The sequence below is a fragment of the Zingiber officinale genome, chromosome 5A (assembly GCF_018446385.1).
Source record: "Zingiber officinale cultivar Zhangliang chromosome 5A, Zo_v1.1, whole genome shotgun sequence".
Taxonomy (NCBI): domain Eukaryota; kingdom Viridiplantae; phylum Streptophyta; class Magnoliopsida; order Zingiberales; family Zingiberaceae; genus Zingiber; species Zingiber officinale.
Genome location: NC_055994.1, coordinates 121,765,383 through 121,775,447, shown reverse-complemented (window position 1 = coordinate 121,775,447; position 10,065 = coordinate 121,765,383). Strand labels below are relative to the sequence as shown.

Below are 10,065 nucleotides of genomic sequence, written 5' to 3'. Positions count from 1 at the left end.
GAAGGCTAGAAAATGAGTTTGAGTGAGCCCTATTTCGGATGGCTAAAATCACCCAAGAAAGTATAGCTGGAGCTGGAGCGGAAGACCCGGACCCAAGCGAGCAGAGTCGGAGCAAGAACCCGGACCAAACAAGTTAACATAAGGTTAACTTTGGTCTGGGCATCCGGACCTGGTCTGGGCGCTCGAACTATGAAAATTATCCAAATCACATCAAACGTGATCAGTTACGATGGAAATAAAATTTTATCCCCTTCAGGCCCTTGGAACCCTTCTAGGTGCCTCGACTAGGGCTATAAATACAACCCGGGTCTCAGAAGCTTAGACAGAACACTTGTAAACAATTTCCTTTGTGTAGCTTTGCATTTTGAGTGTTATAACTACTGTAAGAGACTTTTCTGCCTAAAGAGGACTTTGATAGTAAGTTTTAACTTCCTTGGATTAACAATCTCCCCAGTTGTAACCAAGTAAACCTCGTTGTGCCTTTTCTTTCTAGTTTTTTATTTAATTTATATAAGTGTTAGTTTAATTAAGCTTTAACGTTCGAGAAATGTGTAGGGGATCGGTGGCCGGCTAGAAGGGGGGTTGGATAAACGTGTCCCCAAATCGATCGCTCTTCCTATGATGTTAGCTTGCGCAGCGAAATACAAACAAAACAAACAAGCTAAACACTAAAAGAAATGCAAAGACTAAGAAAGACAGCAAACCAATTAATACGTCAATGTAACGTGGTTCGGAGATATCTTGCTCCTACTCCATGGCTATCCATAAGGTGTGCGATCCCTATCTATCGGTGGATTAGCCTCCGGCAAACTCCGGCTATCTCAAGTCACTCCTTATGGGTGGAGAAACCTCACCACAAAACTCACAAGCACTTGAGAACTAGTAGACTACTAATTAGGGTTTACCACCACTACTTTCGTCAACCATAACCAAGCTTCCAAGCCTTGGTTATATAGGTCACGGGTTGGAAACCCCGCCTACCAGTCGACTGCCAAAACCATCAGTCGGCTGCCCTCTTGTGGAAATTCGACCATTACATCCCAACGGCTCGATACCAATCGACTGATATTTCCATTATTCGACTGCTCCACACTAATCGAGTGAACAGAAACATTCTGTTCGCTCCCAGTCGACTGTACCAATCGACTGCACCAGTCGATTACTGAAAACACCAGTCGACTGCTACAGTAACTGCTATAGTATTGCTACAGTAATTGTTACATTACTACTATAGTGACTGCTACAATAAAACCCTAACCCTAGGATTTTACCCCGAGTACAATCTCTCAGCACTCGGACCCTCACCCTTATGACTCACTTGATGCTTCTTTGCAGCCTTGACCTCTTGCCTTCAAGCCTACTTCCTTTGGCTCTCGTCCCTCGGATGCATTCAAGGTCGCGTCTCTTCCCCAATGTCATCCTTCGTGTATGCCTCGAAGTCGCTTCCCTCGACCCTTGTCCTCACTGCCTTGTCCACGGTCTCTCGGATGCTCCATCCTTCACTGAACTCGAAGCCATAAACCTGAGTCACATGTGTATCCTGTAAACCTGCACACTCACATACGCATATCAAATACCAAGGGTGAACCTAACTTAAACCCTTTGCCCAAACACCAAAACGCATGGTCGCACGGACCATTGGGATTGCTCCAACAATCTCCTCCTTTTTGATGTTTGGCAATACGTTTAAGTTAAGGAAAATATAATAACAAATAAACATGCTAAAACAAATGGACTTACGTTGCCAAGGCTACACACTTGGACTTACATTACTGAATGAACTTACGTTGCCAAGGCTACACACTTGGACTTACACTGCCGAATCAAAAACAATACAACATGCATTGGAACCTATTACAAGGCTCCCCCTACACCTAAGCTCCCCATTGAGCTATTAGGATTTCCCCACAGGGATTTTTAAGAACCTATCACAAGACTCCCCCTACGCAAAGACACTCAAGGTTTTCCTAACTAAACCTTACTTCTCCCCCTTTGCCTAATATCAAAAAGCTCCAACAATATCCCAATTGGAAAAACTTGATCATCGAACTGACCCTAAACTCGTGTATTTATCCTCCATGGATCTCATACACCTATATGAGTTGACATGGTCAAGACAAATGCTGAAAAACAATTTCAGCTTAGTATCAGTCAACTGTCATAAGTACCAGTCAACTTCCCCATGAAAACAAGCTTACAGAGACATTCTGTGCTTAAAAATACTATTACCAGTCGACTGCTAACTGTACCAGTCGACTGGTACACTATTTCTGCAAAAATCAACATTTTCTAACTAACTTCAGAAATGCACCAGAAATTCCACATACCTCCAAAAATTCTAAAATTTTGTGGAGAGGTCTATTTTATCAATGTCTACTTGGGAAAAATATATATAAAAATATATTTATAACAAATCCTAAGATTGACACAAAACTCAAAACTAGCTAAATGGTTCAATTGAACCTTGACCTAAAGTCCTAGTTTTGGCTTTCTCTTGATGTATTTGTCCATACTAACCCACAATGTATCTCTACCATTGGTTTATATGACATCTATACATCCAAATCCAATTATCATGCTATATGACCCCAATGTCATATTTTATGCATGAAACACAACTCAATTGTACCAATTCCTTAAGGTTGAGACTCAAGTCCGTCTCCAAACCATTTGACACACTCCATGGTTCCTCTAGACTCCCAAGTAATACCCACTTGAGATCCATTTTCTATGGATCCCAACTTGACTCTTTGAGCTCTCCCTAAAGCTCTTAACCTTAGCCACCTCCCTAGGTGACTCATCCACAATTGCTAGGCCACATCGGTGCACCTCCGACGACACTTGGCCTACAAACCTAACCTTCTTAACCTTGGACACCTTGTTCTTGGTTAATTTCTCCTTACCTTTAAATAACTTTCCCTTGCCATTTATTGACTTCTCTTTGCTATAGTCATATGCAACCCTAGCATAAGACTTTACCTTAGCATTGGAGACATTATATCGGTATCCCAAACCCGATCTATCATTGTTGGATTTTTGACTACCCAACACCATGCTTAACCCTCTAGATCCAACATTGAATCTATCTAGGGTTTTCTCCAATTGATCAAGCTTTGCTTTCAAAGCTTGATTTTCCCTTTCTAAGTTCCTAAACCTGGAGTTAACCTGGAGTTGAACTCAATTTCCGGCCTTCTCCTCGAACAGGCTTCCGCTTCAGCTGCTCATCTCTCGAATGTCGCGTATGTTCTTCTCGTCCACTGATGTACCCTTCCGCGGCACCTCGCCCCTCGGACGCACCGAGCCTATCGGGTCTCTCCCGTGCAGTCCTTCCCGCTAGCCGCGTCTTCCGCTCGACTTCTTGTGCTCCTAAGCTCCTGCACACTTAGACACATAGATCAAACTAAAATAAGACCTAACCTAACTTGGTTGATCACACTAAAAATAACCTTGGGAGTTCTAACACAGTGAACTATGATAGCGAAGCTTATCTACGCCTGGAAGTGTGAACCACTTATATATTACTATTTTCTCTCTGTATGAATATCAATGCATTTTTAAAATAGGATCAATCAATCTGACACGCTGCAGTCTTTCTTAAATTAGGCCCGCAACCTCTATGTTACAGGATGGAACCTTCCACCGTACGAGCCACACAGGGAATATTTTCTTGATTTTCTGACAACGGTTATGTAAAACGCCAAAAAGGAATATTAGGTTATTGGTCTGGGAAGCTACTAATCATAACACTTCAACGGCGGGCTGACCGAGTCTTATCTGTTGTCCAGTCAAACATTGTTCTTCAACAAGTTGAGTTGGCTGCGGAAGATTGACCATCTCGGGGACTCGGCATCCGATCGAACAAGAGTCTGGTCGGGACGTATGTCTAAAAGCTCCGGTCAGACCAAGAGAACTTGATTATATTCTCCATCGAGCCAGGAGGACTTAGGCTTTAATCGAGCCAGGAGGACTCAGACTTCAATCGAGCCAGGAGGACTCGGGCTTCAATTGAGCCGGGAGGACTTGAAATCCGATCAGACAAAAGATCCGATCGGATGGAGTACTCGATCAGTCATGTTAGCCCCGAGTACTGATCCCTTTTTAACTTTAACTGACACATCAATTAATCTTCTTGACTTCGACCCTAACTTGAGAGGGCCATCTTATTCTTCGTATCAACTATCTTCATCACGCTACCTAAAAATATTTGGTGACAAACGATTGGCTGACATTGTCTTTGAAGTACTAGATCGCTTGACTACACCTCCATGATTTAAGTATTACATCGCCTCGTAATATAAAATCGCACACAATGATGTCTTGCATGCGTGAATGAAACGTATAGAATTGATTGATCTTCCATTTGTAACTCTAACCAATAGATCAATAGACATGTTTACCAATTCTCTCATTGCTCCTCGTCTACACTTCATTTGCTTTAAACTAAATCTAGTCACTAATAGAGCTATGTAAAATAGTGATAAATAAAAAAATATATCATGTTAGTCAATATATATTTTCCCTCATTTGTTCACTCCCCTCCCCTATGAGCTCAATGAGCTTTTCTTCCAACATTTAATTCTCATCCCCAAGTTGCCAATGCCAATCCTCCTTTGTCGCAAGCGAGGATCAATCAAGCCTCGGGAATAAGGCCAAGTATTTAGAACTTGATTAGGCGAAAAAGAGGAGATGAATCAAATGAGGAATGTAAACGATGCTAGTTATATCTTTTCCTTTATCAAAAAAGAACAGTGATAAAAATCAATATATGTGCACGCTTGTATATATGGTAGAAGAGAGTTGAGATAATCATCATATTTTCCAATGAGGGAGCCAGAAATTTTATTACCCTGGTTGATCAAAATAAATTTCTCGGGCTACCTTACTCTCTCTCACACGTTCTTCTTTTCTCTTGCCGTAGATCCGAGCGACAACTCCTCCTTAATGTCGTAGGCCCTCGGACTAAAGCCCGAGTAAGCTAACACGTGGCTCCGCCCTTGTTTTCATTGTGACTCATTGATGTAATTGGATGCAATTGTTGATATTTAAGATAATAGAAAACATATTCCAACAGTGATTGTCTTCACAAAACTAAAAACCCTAGCTGTAATTACATATATCAGAACAATAAATATATATATAAAGTTAATGGTTTGGTGATGTTGAAAGCCAAATGATCATCTCGCCGACGGCCAACTTGTATATCTCTTCGTTCATCAACGTCTCCGGGAGCTGGCCACCGGCATCACTTGCCTGCGATTGGTCAATCGATCCTTGAAACAAAGCTTAATTAAAAGGATATGCACATCATGAATGAATTCTAGGAACATACACGAGCATGGATCATGATCATGGTTCTGAAGAAGTCAGCGGAGACGGAGGCGGAGAGGAGGTCGAGTTTGTGCTTCTCCATTACGGCGGCAACGGTGGAGAGGACGCTCGGCTTCTTGGGTGCGCTGATGCAGATGAAGGCGTCGTCGCCGCTCACGCTCAGCACCACATTGGGCGACGACCAAGTCTGCAGGGACTGCGAGGGGAACCGGGCGGCAGCCGTCGCCGGCGAAGGAGAGTTGGTCGGGAAGTAGCTCTTGCCTTGCTCGGCCAAGAAGGCTTCCCTGCTGACTGCGGTGGAGGCCGTTTGGTCGGAGCCTGCAGCAGCAGGAGGTGGCGGCGGCGGCCGCCCCTGGCTGTGGAGATGCTCGAGCTTCTGTTTCTCGAGTTTCTCGAGCTTCTGCTGCAGCGCTTGGATGTGCTTCACTGCCTCATCTACAATCGTAGATTTGTCTGCCTAAAAATACACACGCACACCATGCATCGACAATTTTAATCAACTTGATTTTTTATAAACCATCACATTAACCAATCTATTTTGCATGCAAATCGAGATCAAGGCTCGTATTAAAAGAGTTTCATGCATGAAGAAGAAGAAGAGATCATGATTGATAAGTTTTTGAGTACTTTAGCAGGTAAGTGGGGGAGGAGGGCGTGGAGGCTGGAGAACATGTTCCTCATCTTCTTCCTCCTCTCCCTCTCGGTCCATATGTGTATCTCATGCTCCGGCTCCCCACCGCCGCTCTTCCCTGCTTCCTGGCGGTCCCTGGAGGTGGAGGAGCCGGATCGAGGCCGCTTCAGGCCGGCCGAAGACGACGAGATGGAGACGAATCCGGTGGCAGCGGCGTCTGCATCAGGGCTGTAGTCCCTGTTCCATTGCTGCAGGGCGTGACTCCAAGTGTCGACGTTCAGCTCCCCGCCGGTCTCGCTCACTGCATGGGCAGCTTGAGACATGAAGGGGAGAAGAAGAAGAAGAAGAAGAAGAAGAAGAAGAGGAAGGGAGAGAGATGAGGATGGGAGGAGAGGAAGAGGAGATTTAAGAAAGGGAGGAGAGGCGGTGGCGAGATTGGAAGTTTGCAGTAGGTGGTGCAAGGAAGGGCAGAGGAAGAGAAAAAGTGGGGTAAGAAGCTCCCAAACTATAATCATAAGACAGGGCCGTTATTTTGCTTCCGACAAATTAAAAAACGGATGCCAGCCGTATCGGAGTCAAAATTCCTATTTTGCCCTTACCTTCTTCTTTTCTTTTATTCCCCCTATTTATATCATTAATTATATTTATTCATATAATATATATATATATATATATATATAGAAAGTCTTTGATATGTAATATACAATTATATATATATATATATATATAAAATATTTATATTGTTTAATTTGGAAATCCTTAATGTGTAGATTATAAAAATATGAATATTATAAAGATGTATCATAATTAGTGTATTATACAAATCTTTATGAGTGTTTTTAAAGGTACTTTATTTTTATTGTAAAATAATGCCGTTTGTAATTAATGAGCTTACAGTAGTAATGATTTTTTTTCGTTTTTAAAAGAATATGTTTAGTGACTTGTATGTATAATTAATCCTAGATTAATTGTAATGGAGGTTCCTATTTTATTCATTTATATATAATACTTGGCTATCCATTTTGATTTTATCATCCAAGAGATGCTTCGCCTAATTTTTTATGCTAAATTTATACCTTGTCATTGAAAAAAAAAATCAGGCCGGAACTCTTTCCTTCTTTCGTTGTAACCTTTCGGTCAAATTCTATATTTTTCACCCAAAAAATTCTATTATTTCACTCAAACAATATTCATCTTCTAAATCGTAGGCTGAGTTACAAACGCTATTTATGATGGGTTGTGTGATCTTGTTCTTCAATCATTTTAAACTGGTAAATTTCATAAAAACACATTCATTTGTGCTCTTTGGAATATGTTCAGTCATTTATGCCTTCATGATTAATTTTGGACAATTTAAGTCTATGTAGTAATTTTGATCAAAACTATTATAAGTAGCCAAACTAGTCAAATTTTATAAACAAACACTCATTTGTTTGCTTAAACATATTCAATCATTCTAGACCTTCATTTTTAATTTTGGGTAGTGTAGGTTCGTGTAGTAGTTTTGACTAAAATTGTTATATGAAGTTAAACGACCTAAAATTTATAAATGGGAACATTGTTGTTCTCTTGGAACTTGTTGAGTCATTCTATGCCCATTTTTTTTTTCAATTTCATTAGCTTTAAGTTCAATTCACATGATAGTTTGATCAAAATTGCTATATGGACATAAAATTGACTAATTATCATGAAGGCCGGCCCCATATATATTGTGTTCCAATTACTATGAAGGTTGCATGAAACCATTCTTTATCTTCTTTTTTTTTTTCAAAAAAAAAAAAAATAGAATGGTTTAGATCCATGTAATAAGTTTAGCCAAAACTAGTGACATGTACCTAAATTATCTAAAACTCAAATATGATCTTATGCTTTTTAAAGTCCTTGAAATAATTATATGAAATGTTTTGGCTAAAACTGCTCCCCTCTATTGTGTCCTTTAATGTTATTGGTTCTTCCATTTGAGTCGCTAAAGACGATATAGCAATTTTAGCTAAAATTTTTATATAAAGCTAAACTATCCAAATCTCAAACTTGAGCCCCTATTTTGTATTCTTTAGCAGAAAAAAAAATTCAAAATAAAAAAAATTAGGTGCTTACCAAATGTGCTGGGTAAGAGGTGTGGGATAACAAAAACACACTCTCTCTACCACACATCTCATGAGCACCTTAATTTTTTTCCATTTTATTTTTTTTTCTAGTCAATGCAAAATTTGATTGACATAACTAGGAGTTTAAAAAATAAATAAAAAATAAAAAAATTTAAGTGCTCACAGGTGTATGAGTATAAGGTGTGCAGTATAAGAGGATATATATATATATATATATATAAAGTGAATAGCTCGCTTCACTTCTTTGAACTTGATTTAGCTCGCTTCACTTCATTGAACTTGATTTACAACAGAAACTTGAAGTTAAGAATCTTCACAATGCTAATATTTAGATTTTACTTGGTATCCACCTCATTGAAGTGATTAATCCAAGGGTCCACTTCTGATACTCTCAGCTCCACTATGAATGACTTATTCTAGGAAACTTTTCTAAGACGGAGAAGTTTCATACCAGCTCAAGCACAAAAATAGATCAAGAAATACAAAATACACAAGCAAATACAATCGAAAATGATTTTACAATGAATAATCTTTCTTACTTGATCTCTTGTTGTTAGGAAATGCCTCTTGGTGGTTGAAAATGCAGTATCACTTCTTCCTCAACTTCCCAAGAATTGGTGTTAGCTTTCTTTTCATGAAACCCTCTTTTCTAGGATTTCTCTTGGGTTGAAAAATGTCTCCCATTTGATTATCCTAACCCCTAATCGATTCACATCAGATCGACCATTCAAAACCTGTAGAACAGTTCTTTTTCACCTGACCAATCGATTGGTGAGTTATGTCAATCAATTGGTTAGCCTCTAATTGTTTATCCCAGCCGATTCTATTACTTTCTATTCTCTTGTGAAAATGGTTTCAATCGATTAGTCTAATCGATTGACAATGTTTAATTGATTAAACCAATCGATTCGACAAACTTCTGTTTACTCGCAAAATTCCTACCAATCGATCTCCTCAATTAATTTAGAATCCTTCTATTCATAGAGAAACTACTGTCAATCACAAGGATAAATTGAATATGTCAATCGATTCAGTAACTTTCTATTTTCTCACGAAACAGCTATTAGGACACTTTGGGTGTTATATATATATATAGAGAGAGAGATAATAGAAATGCAACCTATTAAAATTGACCTAATTAAATTTATTGAGTAAAATAGTAACATTATAAAGGATAATTAATAGAAAAATAAGTCTATATAAATTAAGGAAAATTATAGGAATTTTTCTGAAATTTCTTAGAATTAAAAAAAATATTTAGATATTTTATGGGGATAAATGAGTTAGACTTTTCTAAAGCCTATTTTGAATACCCATTTAAGTTGGGAGTGCTTAAGTATAAAACCTAGGTTTTTGGTAATCAAACCCTAAGTTCAATTACTGCCCTTCCTCCCCACACGTGCGACAATGGCAAACACGCTCTACGACGTCGCTTTGCATCGACCGTCGATGTTGCTCCTTCACCCTAGCAACCGGCCGACGCAGGTGCCACACCCGTCTCCTCTCTGCGTGCTGACCGCCGGCATAGCCTCTTGTCACGCGAGCAGCGACGCATGCACCTCCTTGCTGCTTTGTCGTCGCACGGGTTTCTCTACCCACGCGAAGAACCGTCTGCTACGCCCACGGCTTCCGACTGCACCCTTCTTTCTCTTCTTTGCGTCTCACAATAGATGCCAAGCTTGAGGGAATACAAACAAGCCTCCACCTAGCATCGTGTCTAGGTTGAGACCATCATCGCCGAAAGCTAGCTTCCATCTTTCCCGTAGCACCTCTGTCGTGAGCATGACTGTCGGCGCAGCCATCTGCCCTTGCGAGCAGTAGTATGGCACCACCCTGTTGTTTGGCCACCGCATCATCCATTACCTCCACTAACGACGCCGACAAGCCCCACCAGCCATCCCTGTTCAGGTTTCGACAAACCAAAGAAATTAATTACGGATTCAAGTTCAAAGCTGACTCTCTGACTTGAAGATGATTTGGACGAGGTACTGTCACGCC

The 10,065-nt window shown here is 40.2% G+C and overlaps 1 protein-coding gene across 1 annotated transcript; it reads right to left on the bottom strand.

The window, feature by feature from the left end:
* Positions 1–5,142: 5,142 nt before the first annotated feature.
* LOC121979945 (transcription factor bHLH95-like) lies at positions 5,143–6,282 on the bottom strand. Its single transcript, XM_042531920.1, has 3 exons — positions 5,956–6,282; positions 5,330–5,785; positions 5,143–5,250 (listed from the first exon to the last, which is right to left on the bottom strand). The coding sequence occupies exons 1-3, from the start codon at positions 6,280–6,282 to the stop codon at positions 5,143–5,145; spliced, it is 891 nt and encodes a 296-aa protein (XP_042387854.1).
* Between the last annotated feature and the right edge of the window lie 3,783 nt (positions 6,283–10,065).